The following is an 18,098-nucleotide window of genomic DNA, read 5'->3' as shown; positions in this document are numbered from 1 at the left end:
ATTGACGCTGTTGTTTCCATTGCGGTTCGTGTATTTGCAACAATGTGTACCATATTTTCGACGTGACAGCGTGCTCGATTAAATCGCGTTCCACGTTCGACGGAATACCGTGTAGAAAAAGACAGGGGAAACAGGATCAATGACACCGTGTGCTTCTGGAGAACGCATTCTAACCTGTATGCAGATTTTTTTTACGATCACTCGCGTTTCGAACAACGTTTGGAACCGTTCCTTTCGTTCCACTTATCGCAACGAGTCGCGATTGATTTTTCACGATAGCCGCGATTATCCCTTATCATCGCAAATTTCGGTCGCCAAACCGGACGGTGTTGCACGGAATTTCGTTCGAAATTTTTACGTTTGACGTTGAATTATAGAACCTTCCGACTTCCGTTTCCTGTTCATTCGGAGCGAAACAAACAATCGGGACGTCGTAACGACGACAATCGTAATGACGCGTTTACAGAACATTGCAATGTGTACAGTTTGAATCATTGTTGTCCTAACCTCTTCAATTGTACGGACAAATACATCGCATAGTGTGCCGGTGTATTATTCGTTTATCATGGCAGACGTTAATTTCATTAACGTAATTAGAATTTGCTCAGTCTTCGTTCGAGACGGAGCATTTTTAACGTAACGTTTCAACGAACGTGGCTCGTATTTATTACACTCCGTTTGACGAACGTGTTACTGTGATATTTTACAAAATTTCGAAGTAAGGAAAATTAAAACATATTGAATGTTTCGTGGTTTGTGGAACATAGTCTGTTCGTTAAAATTTTTGGTTAACTCGGAGAAGTCTTGATTTATGATGTATTACGTGTGACAGTGTCGGGGACTAATAATTGCACTTTATGCGTGGCAAGAACGGATTCACAAGTGGCTGAAAAAGATAACGATTTTAAAATGATGATAGGTAAAGGTCGTATTCGATATCGTTCTGTGTGTGTATAATATATCTGTGTAGTAACATCCGTGTCATTTTATCGCGAATATAGTTATCTCGGTATATCGTTATACACCTCAAAATAAATTCAAATTCTGTTACATATTTTTCCACGTATAACGAAAGACATTGTCGAGCTACCGTTTATCACGTTTCTCTTGTAATTTATTCAACAATTGTTTCATGAATATATTTGGTAGGCTAAAAATACATAGTTATATATTTTCAGTATTTGAAAATTCTGAAGAATTATTAGACACAATATTTATAAGAACAGCATCTGGTATTTCAATGCACACTTTTCAAATTTATCGCGACAAGATAAACAGTGTTCACTATTCTTTTGTAGTAATAGGTAAGTTTTACGAGTTCATGATATTAGAAATTAACGTCAAAATATATTCCCAGAAATAAGTTTTCCTCCGAATAAGTTTTCCTCCACTGTATATTTGCTTTGGAAAGTCACGTAAAGCTATTAGAAGTTCCAGAGTCCCAGGAGCACTATAGTACGCAAAATTACTAGATTACTCAAAGTTGTAAGCGAACCAGAACTATTTTCCAGAATAATATTATATCGTAGTTCGAAAGAGGTAGTTACAAATTGCTAAGACTGCCATCTTTTGTTACTTTTGTTCATTTATGCATTTCTTCTTTTCAAACGAATTATATCGTACATACTTTATGTATCTTTTTACTTCCAGATAAGAGCGAAGATAATCGATCGTGATTTCTTTAATTAAAAATTTATTTCGGGATGTAAACAAAATACGGAGCTCAAATGATTAGGCTCGTATGGAAAGCAATTGGCCCAGCTGAAATTCTCGTATTTTGACCAAGCCTATTTTTACAGCTTGCGTCAAAGAGTTCTAAACCTTGCTTTCGCCATAGCCACGTGTTTTATCTTTCACGCTCCAGCGGCCTCGTTTATGCAAGAGTCTTCCTGCCTCGTTGACAGTAACGGTCTCATTATTTTCAATGTAAATATTTTCCGTCCTTTCGAACGTGACTGCAAAAGATCGACGAGGGGGGAAAAGGTATCGTCGACGGATTTACGGAAAGATCAGTCTACCGCGAATCGACCCGAAAACCGGATACCGATCTTTATGCCTTCGAGTCACGAAACCGATCGTGCAGCATTGGCAAATGACTCATCGGTTATCGTGGTTCGAACCAGTTCGCATAATTTGTATCTAACAGACAATCCCGAGGAGAAAGTTTCAAAAGCTGACTCCGTTCGTATCGTGTTCGCGGAAATCGCGTCTCGCGGTCGTTCTGGTTGCAACGTTATATCGACGACGAAAAAATTATGCGGACACTCGTACACTCGCCACAACGGTAAAATAAACTGCCACGACCGTCGTTGCTTCACTCGATCGTTATTTAATAACGAGTGATCGCGATAGGTAATACGATTTTTCGTTACTTGTGAAAATTGTGTCGCGGTTTATAGTCGAAGTTTCGGAGCTTCAAAGTCGAGGACTGCGGGATTCACAGTCAGTTTCACGTGAATGCACAAACGTGCTTGTTATCGTTAGACCGTAAACGATCATTTAATTTCAAGTAGTCAAAGTAACGGCGCTGTTTTGATGGCTGACTATAAATATCGTTTGCACAGTTGCGGTTTACGCTGTTGATACCACTGATATAAACGAGCCGATATCGCGATTTATCTGAATATACTCGATACCGTTAACTTTCTCGATTTTTCTGCGCCGAAGTTAATCGAGCTTCGTATTTTCGTACGATCGAACACGCGAAAGAATAGATAGAAGAATTTCTCTTATAATAATTAATTCGTTTATATACAGGGTGTTCGGTCCCTGGGAAAAATTTTAATGGGGGATTCTAGAGGCCAAAATAAGACGAAAATATAGAATACCAATTTGTTGATGGAGGCTTTATTAAAAAGTTATTAATGTTTAAAGTTCCGCCCGTACTGAATTTTTTTCTCGAAAATGCGCAGGATTTCGGGAGTATGTGTATTCACCAAAAATGATTGTAATTGACCCCCGCAACCGAAAATAATTTTTCCAGACCGATTTGAAATTTTTTTTTTCCATCGAAAAATTTCACATCTCGAATTTTTTTCTCGAAAATGCGCAGGATTTTGGGAGTATGTCTATTCACCAAAAATGATTGTAATTGATCCCCGCAAGTGAAAATAATTTTTCCAGAACGATTTGAAATTTTTTTTTCCGTCGAAAAATTTCACACCTCGAATTTTTTTCTAAAAAGTGGGTAGGATTTCGGGGGTATGTGCGATGACCAAAAATTATTGTAATGGGCCCCCGCAAGCGAAAATAATTTTTCCAGACCGATTTGAAATTTTTGAATTTAATTGTTAATAACTTTTTAACGAAGCGTCCATCAACAAATTGGTATTCTTGATTTTCGTCTTATTTTGGTCTCTAAAGTCCCCCATTAAAATTTTTCTCGGGGATGGCCGAACACCCTGTATACATCTCTTGTAATAATAGGAGTTTTTAGAGAAATGTATTGTGCAGAGCTTGAAAGATTACGATTGACTATAGTAGATGGGTTTAGAGAATGTTCTTGGAGCTGGTTAAGCGAAACTTATTAGCAATTTTCTGAAAACAATGGCGTTGAGGCTCGACAAAGTGAAACTTTCGATCCCTCGATGCACCAGCTGCCAGCCTTAACAATAAGCTGTTGGCTTGGCCGATACTTAGCGCGGCAGTTTTATCGATCTTTACTTGAACTTACGGTTAAACCCACCTGGCAATTCAGACATCGCGTGCTTTGAGAAACTTGGAACTCAAGGTGCACGATCTTCGATACAGAATCTTATAACGCGCGGTCGAAAAACGTAAGAAAGGTCAGCGATGCAGGAAAACGTACTGTAACGAAAGAAACGCTCAGAAATCGTGGAATAATTGCATAAGAATTTAACAGACTTCGTAAAAGATTAGAAATCGGAGTTGATTATAAGAAGAATAATTATTTACTGTTCGATCAAAAATTAGACGACGTTGAAATAAATTACAAATTTACAACAAGTAACAACCACGTACAGTTAATTATTTATTGACGCCCCCGAATCGATTATTAAGGTTCTCTTCAGTTATAAGCATACTTTAAGTAACACCTGACGATATTCAGGAAGTGCTCGAGAAAGTAAAAACAATTTAATCCTCCATTTCCACCAGTTATTTATTATCCAGACGTAGAAACTCTCTGCATAAATAATTTTATACGTTAATATATTTCTGTACGAGAACATTTATTCTCGTTCAACATAAATTCCCACTAAAATTTATTTCGTAATTCTGCGTCACCAACCGAAAGGGTTGAAACTTCTCTGTTTGTTTATCCGTCGGAGGCTTCGTAATTGAAAATGTTCAATAAAATACGAGACACTTTGGAAACTACCGAGAAACTTAAACCATAAAGGCCATGCATAAACAACAGAACATGCACAGCTGTGCATACAGCAAATAAAAGGCCACTTTCAACAATTTCTCTCTCGTTGAATCAACCAATTCTCAATCCAGCATTTTATCGAATTATCAACAATATAAAGGCCGAGTTCTTTTAGTTTTTAGCGTTCCAGATATATTTGGTCAAGATTTACTAACTCGGAGCGTTCGATTTACTAGAAATTTGCGAGTCAATGTATACGCGACGAGTTAATCAAAGTGTTACGAATTGCAGCATGAATTTTTTAACTCCCACATTTTCCAAGGATTGGTCATTTGATCGGTGGCTGATTACGACAGCTAGACGTTAACCTTGAAGTGCCTGTTACCCAAGGAAGCCCGTATTTAGAACTGCATCGAACCGAAAGCCGATGAACCGGTTCTACCTAGGGTTCCCATCGTATCAAAGTTCGGTTCAAGATTCGCGACGATATCGAAATACGACGTTTATCGTCCCTTCCTAGTCCATCCTTTGTCACGTTAATCGGTCGTAGTCTTGTCATACTGTCCGTACAATGCTTAAAAAATCATTCGATTTTCGAACCAATACTATGGGTCATTTTCTTGATACATCGACGAACGAATAGCAGTCGATCGTTCCACTAATATTACGCATAATAATGCAAACGCAATTAATATGAATGACAAAAATCGGTTGTAAGGAACGATATGATATTAATGCTGCTTTGGACAAAGATTTTTCTATCGAAAGAGGAGACTTAACTGTCGAGGTCGACGAACCATCGAGGATTCCGTTCCGTCATCTTCAACCAACGAAATCCCTCGCAAGAATAGACGCTACCACTCTTTTCTTTTAATACCTAATCCAGTCTTTTACCGTCTACATTTCGTCTGTCGTAATACGTGCGTTGAACCGGGCCAGACCGGCACGATAAAAATTTAGACTCTGTATCGCGTTATTGCGCAATACCGTCGTTGGAAGATTTCTTTTAATGCACGGATGCCAAGCATGACTCTCGTTTCGCCTTTCATTACGCGTCGAATCCTTGTTGCTTTGTGCGATTTCGCGTGCCACGGGGAAAAAGGAAGTCATTATCGAACGTGAAATATCATTCGGTGACTTTGTTTCCACGTGCACGCAAAATCTTGCTAGAAAAACAAGAAGTCGCGATCGCGATCGTGATTCTCAAGGAACAGCCTTTAAATTACATACAAGTGGGAAGAGAAAAGCAAAATGGCTTGTAAACTATTTTCAAATACATTTAGGCTCTCGTGGTCGACTCTTGACGAGCAAATAAAAAAGTTTGAAGTCTTGTATGAAAGATAACAGGGACGAAGAATTAATTTCTGACGCATATTCAGCCAGCCAGAACATTGGAACAGAATAACAAGAATTTTCAATCGAACAAGTCGAAAGTAATTGAGAAGAAAGACGGAGGTCACAAATAGAAGACATTTTGAATGAAACGATAAAAATGAATCAAAATTTTCTAGGACAGATTTAATATTAAATCTTTTAAATCATTAAGAGGACTAACGCAGACTATGAAGGATTTGAAAGGATTTAACTAAATATTTCACATGTATCGTTAGAAACATGTGTTCTATCGTCCCACAACAAAAGATCGTTAAAATCAAAGTGGTACAGTTTCTCTTCTGAGATCTGCTGTCTTCCATCTAACAAATTGAGCGCAACGCAATAAATCTGAATCAGTTTATGTTAGCAACGTTCGTATATTCGAGACAGTTGTCGCAAACGCGTGTACGTCGTCCACATAAACAGTAAGAGACTACGAACTTATAAGAGGACCCAAAATAAAACATGGCCCCTGTGATTTGCAATGATCTACAAAATGAACTAGTAAAGTTACCAAGTTTTCTTCTGGAATGTATATATTTTCTACGCGACAGCCTGCGAAGAAAAATGAAAATCTCTTGTAAATTTACTTTTCAACGTATCCGGGCAGTTAGGTAAGGAAGAAACGGGCCTAACGGAGAGTGGGGACCTATGGCCCCTTCCCCTTTCACCTTCTTCGCGAAGGTGGAACGAGCAACCTTCGCGATTTCTTTCCTTGTTGGATACGTGGAGGCTCGACGCTGGCGTCGCTGTCGGTCGAGATCGGAAGCCCGGCGATCTACTCGCCTACGAGGAACGATCGCGCCAGCTGTGATCGTCGTCTGCACGCGGCGATCGGTGCACGTGGTCGGCTGGATCTATCGCGAACACGTCCTTGGTTCCTCGATCGAGATCGGTGTTTCCAATCCGAGCAACTTCCATCGAAAACAACGACTATCGAAAACAGTGAAACGAAGTGGTATTCGTCGGAGGATCTGCTTTTTGCTGGAAGATCGTCCCGATCGAGGCACGATCCGCGCAGTTGTAGCTCTTCGGGCGGTCACGGCAAACGGTGTTCTCGACGAAACTCGTTTCTACGGCGCACGGAGGAGGAAAGTAGGGTAAAACAAGCGGTAAACAAAACAGCGAGAGAGAAAACTGCGCGGCAACATGGCGAGCCCGAGCTTAAAAAACAGGATTCGATAGAGGCCGGGTCTGGAAGTTGGCGATGCCGTCTCCACGATCCGAAATTCGGTTAGACCCAGCGGTAACACTTTGGTGCCTCGACTTTACCTGTTTCCAAGTGTACGATAATCGTTAGTCATCGTCGATAAGGAATAAATCGTCAGAGTGCGAAGGATCGTGGACCTATTTAGCAAAGTAGCACCTTCGATGACATGAAAACCGACATGCCGGACGTTCAGCAAGGAAAGGTCGACGGACGGTTGGGGTCGTCGAAGCAGGGTTCGAGGTCGCGTGTGTGCCAAGAACACGGCGAGGAGGACTGTCCCAGCGAGAACGAGCACGAGTTCGAGTCGCTGGAGTACGAGGAGGACGTTTATTACTCGAATCTGACGGCCACGCCGAGCTTCGACGACATCGACGAGCTCAGCGACGACGCCGACGAGATCGTCGTCCATTGCTGGCGCGACTCGAACGGCGAGATCGACGAGATCGTCGTGGACGACGCGAACCTGTCCGTGGAGACGCAATTTTTCACGCCGGACGCCGAGGACGGCGCCACCGGTCGAGGACGAAGAAAGAAACGATCCGTTCGAGTGATATTCCAGGACTTCTCGAAGCCCTACTTGGCCAGGATCAGCAACAGCCAGAATTACAAGAAGTTCCTCGAATTGGTAAAAGGTGCACAATGTAATACGGGGATGAAGTCTGGTCTGGACAATTTTCTTTTAATTCGATTCTCCGATCTTTTTAATTTTATGGGCGTTCACACGTGCAAATGCTAATATCAGGTTTAATGAAACGTCTTTTTTCTCGCAAGATTTCCCACGTTCATGACTCAACTTCTACTTTACAGCGTCGTGATTCATTCTGTTTTGAAATTATTCTGATATGATTTGAAGATACTTAATAGTATACAAATGTTTGAATAATATAATACTTGTTCGAACGTCTGCAAAGTCTTCTTTCAAATTCCAGCTTTACGTGGAAGCGAAAGGAACGTTTCTGCGCGACGTCTTTGAGCCATCGTCTTATTGCATTGTCGTGAGTTCTTGCGCGAATTGGAATCGGTACACAAAAGACCATAAGTAGGGCGACATTGCAAAATATGAAAGCGAGAACCGTATCAGCGTTTTACGGTGTCGGTTCTACCGAATAGGATATTTTCCAGCTTGGAAAAATAAATTAGGCCACGGTTCGCGACAAAACGATAACGCGCTTTGAAATTCCTATACAATTTTTATTTCGTAACAGATCAACGAAGAATCCATTTAGTTACAATTTAAATAAATTTAAGTGAATTCTGTTAAAACCCAGGTGCTCTAATCGATTCTCAAAAACAGGAATATTCGTACGTCGAAGTTTTAACGATCCATTGTTCGATTTACTTTGTGTAAATCCAAGACAGGTTTGAGATATACTGGGAGTCGTTTGGAACAATGTAGATTTCGACGAACTGTTAATGAGTTTAAACGTGCACCGTTGAAAGTTTTCGTCTAGTTAAAATTCCTTTGCACGCCCTCGATCGAAACGTTCTTACTGTTTGCAACACCGTCTCGCGTCACTGAACTCGTGAAAGTTTCTGCTGTCTGTAAATTAGCGATATCCAGGATATATATGGGTTTAGACGGGGATGAGAAGACGGGGAACAAAAGTTAAATTAATCGTTTCTAAGAACTAAAAGCAGAAACAGCCGCGTACCGTAGTTCCTTTTTGTTTATGCAATTACAGGAAGTTCTGAGTATTCCAGAGTAGTGGTTCTTAAACGGAGGTTCGAGGATTCCCAAACTTGCACACAGAAATATAAAATATTTATATTTATGGCGAATAACTGTTATATTAAATCTTTGAATTCGAAGATTCTCGATATCGATTATTAATATTCGTGTTACTAACTGGAAAACAATTATATGATAAACCGTAACTTTGATATATAATTACAAATTAAAAAAATGTGTTTCTTCCTCGTCTAGAAATTAAAAACAGACTGGAAACGGTTCGTAGCCGGTTACGAGAATCGGAAGTACTTGCGTGGAGTTCATCAACCTTGACACTTCCTTTCTTAAGCAGAATATTATAGTCTCTAAAAAGTTCGATATTCGATAACTATATTTTTGTAATATGAATATCAAAATTCAGAAACGCGAAGATCCTTTTGTACAGTTTTATTTTATTTTTGATCGTTCAGTTTTTGAATAATACATTCCCGGAAGTCGGGAAATGCTCTTATTGTGTAACTTTCAAAAGTAACAGTAGGAAGTGTCACTTTCTAAAATAATTTTCAATTTTCGTGTTTGACGTAAGATTTTACGTAAATTGTTTCCGACAAAGTGATTACTGTTGCAGCGTAATAATCTCCAATTAATACATTTTATTTGGAAGTTATTCGAAGGAATAAAAGACGTTCATTTTTGTACTATTTTTATTTTGTATGTTAGTCTTCGTTAATTTAGGTATTTCTCTGTGAATTCTGTGAATCTTAAAGAAGCTTTAACGCTTGCCACGATGCTGTTTTACTTTGAGAAACAAAATTACCAGTGTAAAATAGCAAATACCGAGAGGAACTCGAGCAAAAAGATATCGATTCTCGGGATCCGAGTTGGTAGTTACGTCTAAACGTAATTCGATCGAGAAAACGACCATAATCTGTCCCTGTTAACTCGAAGCTGTCTGTCGCTTGCGTAATTCCGCGGTGTGTATCGTCGACAAATCCGCAAGTCCTCCAGTTACACTCGCGGATCTCTCGATTTCGCGCACGTAACGATAAACTAGTCGAGGAGATAACGAAAGTGCATGAATCAATGATGAATTTATAAATCGAACCGGTTTGGTTTTTTCTCGTTTCGGCGTCCATCTTGCGACATCGTCGAATTTATTGCACGCGTCGGTCGTTCGTTGCAAAATACAGAATGCATTAACGGGAGAGAACAGTTGCCTGCGTATCCCGCTGATGGATATTATATTCTAACTGTTCTTCGGTCGCATAATCAATTATTCCAGTCGATGCTCCGTAGATGAATGCGATTCGTGGTATTGGAAACATACTAATATACGCGTTTCAATCGTTTTAACGTGAAGTGGAATAAAACTTTTTGATTTTTAATATGATATATGCAAAATAATTAAGAACCACTGGTTTAGAGCACATACTCGGTTTCTATTACGTTGTCGGTGTTTCCTAACGCGTTTCGTGTTTTCCAGGAGAAGATGCCACTCTTCACTCGTCAGGCTATATTTCACCGTCCTCGGATACCGTCGTGAGCGAGTTGCAAGGACTCTCCGTGGAGGAACAGGATCGTCAGAAGGAAGAATGGAACGCAGAACTGTCCAAGGTACGTAGCAAAGTATTTTATGTTCCGATGAAACCACCAGGCAGATAAAATCGTGAAATACGACTTAGCTTGAAATCCCGTGACACCGCTATTCGTTCTTCTCAGTTAGGAAAATCCGAAACTTTTTCTCTTTTCGAGCAACAAGTTTCCAGGGGACAAGGTTTACTTGGAAACTTCGAAATCGGTAGAAATTTTTTTTGTGATATTCAGGCGTAGTTAATTTATTGTAAATGGTTGTTTCAGGACTTCTCAAACTACGACAAATTGTATAGTGTGCAATTTTTAATATGTAAAAAATATTTAAAGAAATTAGTGTCAACCTAAAATCTTTCTCATATGGCTTTAAAGTTTGACCAACAAGATTTTCCATGATTACAAATCGAATTTGAACCAAATTAAAATCTCTTACGATGGTATTCTCGTAACCCAAATTAAAGGAGTGTGAATATTCTTGCTCCAAGGTTGAAGTTTCACACGAGGAGGTTGAAATATTCATGTGTCGTAGGTCGAAGAGGAGATCCATACTCTGAGGCACGTGCTGGCGTCCAAGATCAGAGTCTCCCAGGAACTGAAGAGGAAGTTGGGCATCAGCGTGTGGAAGGAGATCACCGAGGACATGAATCAGGGGTTGAAAAACGTTAAGGAGAGCCAAGTGTACGTTTTTATTTCGCTATAAGAAAAAAGCACGCGCTTTCTCTCTGTCTCTATCTTTCACCCTCATCTTGCACGAACGGAGTCCTTGCTAGGTTTCGTCAGCGATTTCGCGTCGATTTCCCGCGAGCAACAAAGTGGTTCCGTTTGTTTCGCTTTCACGTCGAAACGAGCGCGATTGTTCGATTTAATTAACGATTTTACGAGCCGTTTCCCAATCTCTGTTCGCGACACGCTGCCGACGCCTGGGACTCCGAACATAATTACGAATGCCAACGCGCGAATAATTGAGCGGGTAGACCTATAGCTAGAAGAGCTTCTTGCCACTACAGAGACGTCGAGGTTGCTAGAACTGTACTCCAACCGATCTATAATCAATTTAACTTAACGAACAAGCGTTCCCCAGTTTCTCTGTAAAGTAAATAAACGTTCATGGAATATTTTCCGAGTTCTTTTTATCGTTTCGAGTAGGTAGGGAACTCTCATTTCGTTTTTTTCATGCTCGCAAATGTGGCCAGAGGTATGGAAAGTTTGTTGGTACAGGGTACAATGTTTAAATTTTAGGATAGAATATTTAAACTCGACGTTCTGGGCCAAATACTGATATATATTAAACAAGTGCAGAGAAAATTAAACATGTGTAAGAACCTCCTAATGTTTGGGAATTAATATGACCTATATAACGAGTCGATAAAAGCAGTGAAAATATTTTTTTAATTAAAATTGTTCGCTGTGCCAACAATTTTCTATATTTTATCGCACGTTTCGATTACGTTGGTAGTAATAATAGTGTTTTTGTTGGGGGAAGAAAGAAGAATCCTGCGATCGGTTACAATTAGGAGAAACGAAATGCACTGCACAACACTCACGCTGTATATTTATCATTTTTCGCGTACGGTGACGGTTGCCGATCCTCCCGTACCCTTTTTTTCGTTTATTTTCTGCTACTTTTGCCCTTCAGACACGTAGAACACTTTTCTTTGACTTTTGGTTGGGTTCTCATTCAGTTATCAGAACGTCGGGGAGAAACTCGGTCAGTTCACCAAGGCGGTCACCGAGAACACTTTGTAAGTACACAAATGATTCTGTTTTCAAAAAACAAAAGAGGCATAAGGCTCGTAAGCATCCGTGTATATTCATTGATATTAAAATTACAGTATTTTCTCTATATAAGCTCAGAACTCGTCCACGATATAGACAAATATCGTATCCCCTCTACTTATCCCCACTGCGTACCGTTAGAACCCAGCACTCGCTGAACCGGCGAGTGTGCCTTCCTATGGGCGGTTCCCCAGGATAGCGGCCCGTTTGACGGTCGGTCGTCGAGCATTGTCAAATTTTTTATTTTTCCTTTTCTTGTTTTAAAACTTTTAACATGTCTGTGACAGTTTTCTGATTTAACTAAGATCAAGTACAACATAATTTTTATTATTGTTTTTCATAAATTATAATATACATTTGTCCTTTCTTTAAAGTGTATCCTCGTCTGAAAAAAGGAATTGTAATTTAATTGACCTATCATTTATTTGCTGAAATCGTGAGAGAACTCAGAGTAAAATAAGTTGGTTAAACAGTTCAAATTCGCAAGTTTGTATCTTTTTGAGTAATATCACTATTGCAGTAAATGAGCGATACATACATATATGTACTTTAGTTATGACACGATTTAACTAGTACATATACAATATTAAATCAACAACGAAATTTATCTTTATTTTTGTTCTTCCTTTTTTCGAACTTCATCAACATATTCGTGACACTTTTCTAATTAAAATGACACCAAATACGATATACAATTTAGGTCCTATTTACTAACGCAATAAGAAATCAAAGGCATGCATCGCTCAAGTGGCTCCACGTCGGCTGTATCGAAACACAGGCGATGTTTACGCGAGCCTATACAGAATCAGTATTTCATTCTGCGACCTCTACCAAGAGAGGTAGAGGTCAGAATTAGAACACCGATTTCGTATAGGCTCGCATAAACATCGCCTGTGTTTCGTTACAGCCGACCCGAAGCGAAGGAAGCGATAGCAAATTCGGCGATGCTCGGCCGCTCAGTCCCTCTTTGTCATATGCTCGCTGTTCTTTTCTATACTCGCCGCCTCCAGTAGGCGTCAACAAAGTATCAAGAATCGTTTCTCGTCCACGATATAGCCGAGCGTTGAGCCCCGAGAGCGTCGCTTCTATAGAGACAATACTGTATACTTCGCGTGCGAACGTTTACGACCAAGTATATAGCTCTTCGAATGTAAAGAAATCTATAATTATATTAAAATATACATTGTATATTATTACACTGCTCACAAACATACGTTACATACAATTACAAAGGTTACACAGAGAAACAAGATTATGCGTTTGCATCTTATTTTGAAAAAAGAAAGATAAGCAATGTTTGTTTCGTAAAGATAACATAAATGATTTCGCTTGTCTCTTACATATACAATTATAGATTGTTTCGCATCTAAGGACGACTTATGCTCGATAAAGAACGTTTATGCGCGAAATATAATTTAAAGTCAGTAAATACATGGACGCTTGTAAGACCTATACTTGTTTCGTTTTTTAAAAATAAAAGCTAGCAAAATTACTACTAATTTCGATTAATTACGTTTTCCTCAGGATTCAATATTTCCTCCGCGATGGTAGAAAGTTAATCGTGAAACCGGAAAGACGCTTTTCCTCGCGTTTATACATTTTGCTCGCGTCGGAGGGAAATATTGGATCGTAGTTTTCGACGCGTTATGTTTTCGTTTGCTCGATTATCTCGCGCCAGTCTCACCGTATCGATAAAATTGATAACGCTTGAGCCAGTAGCACGCTGTAAAAAGGCAAATTCCGAAAAATTAATTTCCCGATAGAACACTGATATATCAATTTTTCGGATCGGTAAAAACATAAGCTTTGCGTAACAACGATTGAACGATACGTAGATTGCTGTAATTAATTAACGAGAGTTCAGTTTGCGACACTTGATTACACGCAGTGACATTTTTCCTAAATTATTACTACTATGTTCACCAAATATCAAATTAATATCTTCTATTTTTGCAAGATTATAGATGTATTTATTTTTGTTAGGATGTTAGAATAGTATATGATTAAGAAAAACCCGTTTTAATAATCTTTGTAAAAAACCAAACAAAACTAGACCTCTGAAATCATGTAACTTTTATTTCAAACATTTTTTGACATAATTAAGAGTTTCGAATTTATTCTAGTTGCTGCGTTTAATCAAGTGTCACGGGTTATAGTGATGGGACTGATACGATTGCATATTAATGATATTAAATAAATATACTTGAAGAATTTTCAACGAATTAAATTCTATTTTTTTAAATGGAATTACATTGTATATAATAATAAATTCTATTTAACTTCCGTCTATTTGAATAGTTTCCAAGATATTCGGCTAACCAAAAATTGCAATTATAAACTTTGAATTGCTACGCCGTGTTTCGTCGCCTCGAATATTAATCCTTTCCACTCGGAATGCCAGTTATGCTGACATTAACATTCATTTCAGGAACTCGGTATGCCACTTTCGCTGACACTGTAGGATACTATAAAATGTGAAATTTCATACATTTTTGAAACCATTAAATTTATGTACAAACGATAGAATCCAATGTTTACTTTTCACAGTAAAAAGGTAAATTTCTTGAAAAAAATTCTGTTTCAAAGAGTATTAAATTGTGAGTAAAAGTGCTAATAATCTTTATTGGAGCTAAATCTAACGGATAACAAAATACTTTGCTTTGTTTCTCGAAAATTTGCCTGTCGTACATTCGTCATTAAAATTATCAGCAAAACAGCTGCGTTATCGTCAGTATTGAATGGCGAACATAAGAGCCAACCACAGTGATATAACACAACTTGTGTCGATAAATGCAAGTAAATACTACTGTTTCATAGAAATCTTTGATACGAAATAAGATTGCAATATGAGATATCGATTGCGATTTGTAACTGAGAAATTATAGACAAGTCGATGTACTACTTGGAATTTCATACGAAATGTGCTCCATTAATATAAACATTGCGAGCTTCAAGGAATTTAAATTTTCTAATTGTTTAGAAAGCCCAAATTGAATACGAAATTGCTCGAAGAAGAAAACGAATAAAAATGCAAGCTTTGTTCCTAATAAAAATAATACGCGTGTAAATAACTATGAAAATCGTGAAGAAAGCCACTCGATCTTCGATACTGATACTTTCACGTTTCAAAACGATTCGATACAAAATGGTACTTTTTCATTTGGTATCTATGGTTAATGGCATTGGTCCCATCGCTACGTGTGTGAAGAAACGCATGACGCAGTATCATCCGCTTTATTCATTCTCGAGTCCTAACCGAACCATCAGCGACCACCGGACCATCTGACCCCGCTTGGACAAACGTTTCGTTAAAATAAATGTACAATGTCGCCTGCTATAGATTCCAGAAGACAGAATCCGTCTTCAAGACCACGGCTGAGAAGACGACCAGCATTTTCGGTGGTTTTGGCAGTGGACTGTCCATGAAGTTGGGCCAAATGCGCAACTCCGACAGTTTTCGTTCGTTGGAGGAACGAGTCGGGTCTGCTTACGAAAACATGAAGGTACTTAATGATTTAACGTTGGACAAGCGACGAAGAAAAATCTAACTGAAATTTAAATACAAGTCCCCCGAGATATGTCGTGCAAAATAGTTAATGAATACCTGAAGACTCTGGACAACACAAGACAGTCTGAAAAAATAATTAATTTTCAAGCTCGTCCAAAAGTTACCTTGTTCAGAAATAATTGGTAAAATTGTGGTAGATATAAGAATACAGATCTTTTTGTCAAGTTAGTTTAGTTAGTACAAGTCTAAAAAGAAAACTAGTTGGATTTTCAAGCTCGTCCAGAAGTTGTGTGTTCGGAAATAATTGGAAAAATTGTGATAGATATAAGAGTACAGATCCTTTTATTTTATTATGCGTATCATTTTTGCTGCCAAGTTAGTTCAGTTGATACAAATCTAGAAAGAAAACTAGTTGGATTTTCAAGCTCGTCCAGAAGTTGTGTGTTCAGAAATAATTGGAAAAATTGTGGCAGATATAAGAGTACAGATTCTTTTATTTTATTATGCGTATCATTTTTGCTGTCAAGTTAGGTCAGTTGATACAAATCTAGAAAGAAAACTAGTTGGATTTTCAAGCTCGGCCAGAAGTTGTGTGTTCGGAAATAATTGGAAAAATTGTGATAGATATAAGAGTACAGATCCTTTTATTTTATTATGCGTATCATTTTTGCTGTCAAGTTAGGTCAGTTGATACAAATCTAGAAAGAAAACTAGTTGGATTTTCAAGCTCGGCCAGAAGTTGTGTGTTCGGAAATAATTGGAAAAATTGTGATAGATATAAGAAGACAGATCCTTTTATTTTGTTATGCGTGTGATTGTTGCTGTCATGTTAGTTGGTATGAATCTGTATGCTGAAGACTGAAGATACTTGAAACTTTGTGCAGGGTTGGTGATATTTAATGGAGAATTTGCTATTTTCAGACAAAGGTTGTGCCTTCGCGGTCCAGTTCGACACAGAGCTTCGACGACGTTCTTCGGGAATCGGTGTCCGCGAGACGTGCATCCGCGGCACCGTCAGCGACCAGCCCGACCATTCCCGAAGACAAGCTCCTCTCTTAGAGCTGGCACTCGAATCCACATCGATTTCTGCCTCTTCTCTGCGTAACATGCTGACGCGTCGGTCCGCGATGCCAATGTATCGCTCTATGCTACTACTATCACTTTCTACCGCATTGCTATAACCAGGGCTAAGCGATATTCTACAATCGAACGTATATTAAAATCGATCGGGACAAGAACCACGGGAAGACCATTCGAGTTCTCCGGCGAGGCTCGAATCGTCGATGTATCGAAGACTCGAACGATCAATGACATAGTTAAAATTTATATATACAGCGACGTTGTGCTTTTCTCTTCTTTATCGCGTAACGCAACGGGTTCGTTTAAACTATGCGTAGCTTTTAGGATCTTTTGGTTTCGTTGAATTTTCTCGAACGACGCGAGAGAGGAAATTTTCATCGACTTCGTTTTCTTTTTTTTCTCTCGGGCTTGGTATGGTGCAGGATTCGTTCGTTAGATCGGTGATTTCTTTTGTCGGCAAAAGATTTTCAGTCGGGCTGTCATGTTACCCAAGAAGATGGCGATCGCTACCCTTATTTTATCGAACTTATTTGCACTATAGCAGTTTTTATAACGAATAATAATATATCGTTGATACGTACCTTAACATTTATTTGCGTTGCAACCTGTTTTCGCACCATCGATTCGTGAAAAGTAGGCACACGCTTTGATAGATACTTACTGGTGGCGTTTTTTTTTTTTTCCTCTCGGACATCCGCCGTCGAAACGATACTTCCGTATATTCCTACGAAACAGTCTACGCTCGTACAAGACTCGTGCTTCGACAATACTGTCCGTTCCGTGTGATACAAGAGCACCGATTTCTATCGTAGTTTCCTTAACGATAATTTGCATCCCCCCCCGCGAGTATATCGTCGAAAATGTCGGAATTAATTTATACGATCATTCACTCTCGATTGGACAATTTTTCATCGTCATAAAAATTCCAAAGTTTTAACACGACGATAAATAAAGTTCTTTTATTTCACGGTTGTTGTCGCCCGACAATTAAATTTTTCGTTAGCGAGTTGTAATATAAAGAATTGAGAAACGTTAAGCCGCGCGAAAGTTATAAAGAGGGTAAGAGTGACTTTATTTTAAATATTCGAATCTCAGACCCCCACCTTCTAATCGTACATTGACCAAAACAAAAAAAAAAAAAAAACAAAAAAAATAATGTGAGAAATATTTTTTCCTGAGCTCTATAACGAAAGTACCTACGTGGCACGGATGCTCGGTGACTGGGAGCGCGATTGCTTTTCGTGATATGTAAAGCCGTGTCCCCACTGGGTCGGCAAAGAAATGGATTTGCCGCGGTGCATAGCAGTGGCACGGCCGTGCCGCCTTTTGCCGAACGCTGTGCCGATCGGCAAATGCCGAGCCGTGCCGACCCAGTGGGGACGCAGCTTAAGACACTACGTAAAATACACGTATAAACACACGAATCTCTGGTATATTTATCTTACAAGCTACGTTACACAAACGACGAAGCGTTTAAGAAGCTATGTGTCATTTAAACTCGATACAAATCCAACATACGTGTCGAACCTGCGCTCGTAATCGTCATCGACTACCTGCTACA

At 39.1% G+C, this 18,098-nt stretch overlaps 1 protein-coding gene across 1 annotated transcript; it reads left to right on the top strand.

The window, feature by feature from the left end:
* Positions 1 to 6,507: 6,507 nt before the first annotated feature.
* On the top strand, positions 6,508 to 17,328 carry LOC122401620. The gene is made up of 6 exons (XM_043403857.1): positions 6,508 to 7,546; positions 10,067 to 10,197; positions 10,703 to 10,851; positions 11,856 to 11,915; positions 15,290 to 15,452; positions 16,379 to 17,328. Exons 1-6 carry the CDS (start codon positions 7,081 to 7,083, stop codon positions 16,514 to 16,516), a joined length of 1,107 nt encoding a protein of 368 aa, XP_043259792.1. The 5' UTR covers positions 6,508 to 7,080; the 3' UTR covers positions 16,517 to 17,328.
* Positions 17,329 to 18,098: the final 770 nt, after the last annotated feature.

The sequence above is a fragment of the Colletes gigas genome, unplaced genomic scaffold (genome assembly GCF_013123115.1).
Source record: "Colletes gigas isolate AHSC1104 unplaced genomic scaffold, ASM1312311v1 Colletes_gigas_Sc00026, whole genome shotgun sequence".
Lineage (NCBI taxonomy): Eukaryota > Metazoa > Arthropoda > Insecta > Hymenoptera > Colletidae > Colletes > Colletes gigas.
Note: the sequence above shows the minus strand (reverse complement) of the source record. Positions and strands in the feature narration are given on the sequence as shown.

What these genes read in the sequence shown, in the direction of transcription:
- LOC122401620 (XM_043403857.1), top strand. Translation starts at nt 7,081, where the DNA reads ATGAAAACCGACATGCCGGACGTTCAGCAAGGAAAGGTCGACGGACGG. An exon ending in GGAACGCAGAACTGTCCAAG is followed by an intron (nt 10,198 to 10,702) that starts GTACGTAGCAAA and finishes CATGTGTCGTAG; the next exon opens with GTCGAAGAGGAGATCCATAC. An exon ending in GCGGTCACCGAGAACACTTT is followed by an intron (nt 11,916 to 15,289) that starts GTAAGTACACAA and finishes CGCCTGCTATAG; the next exon opens with ATTCCAGAAGACAGAATCCG.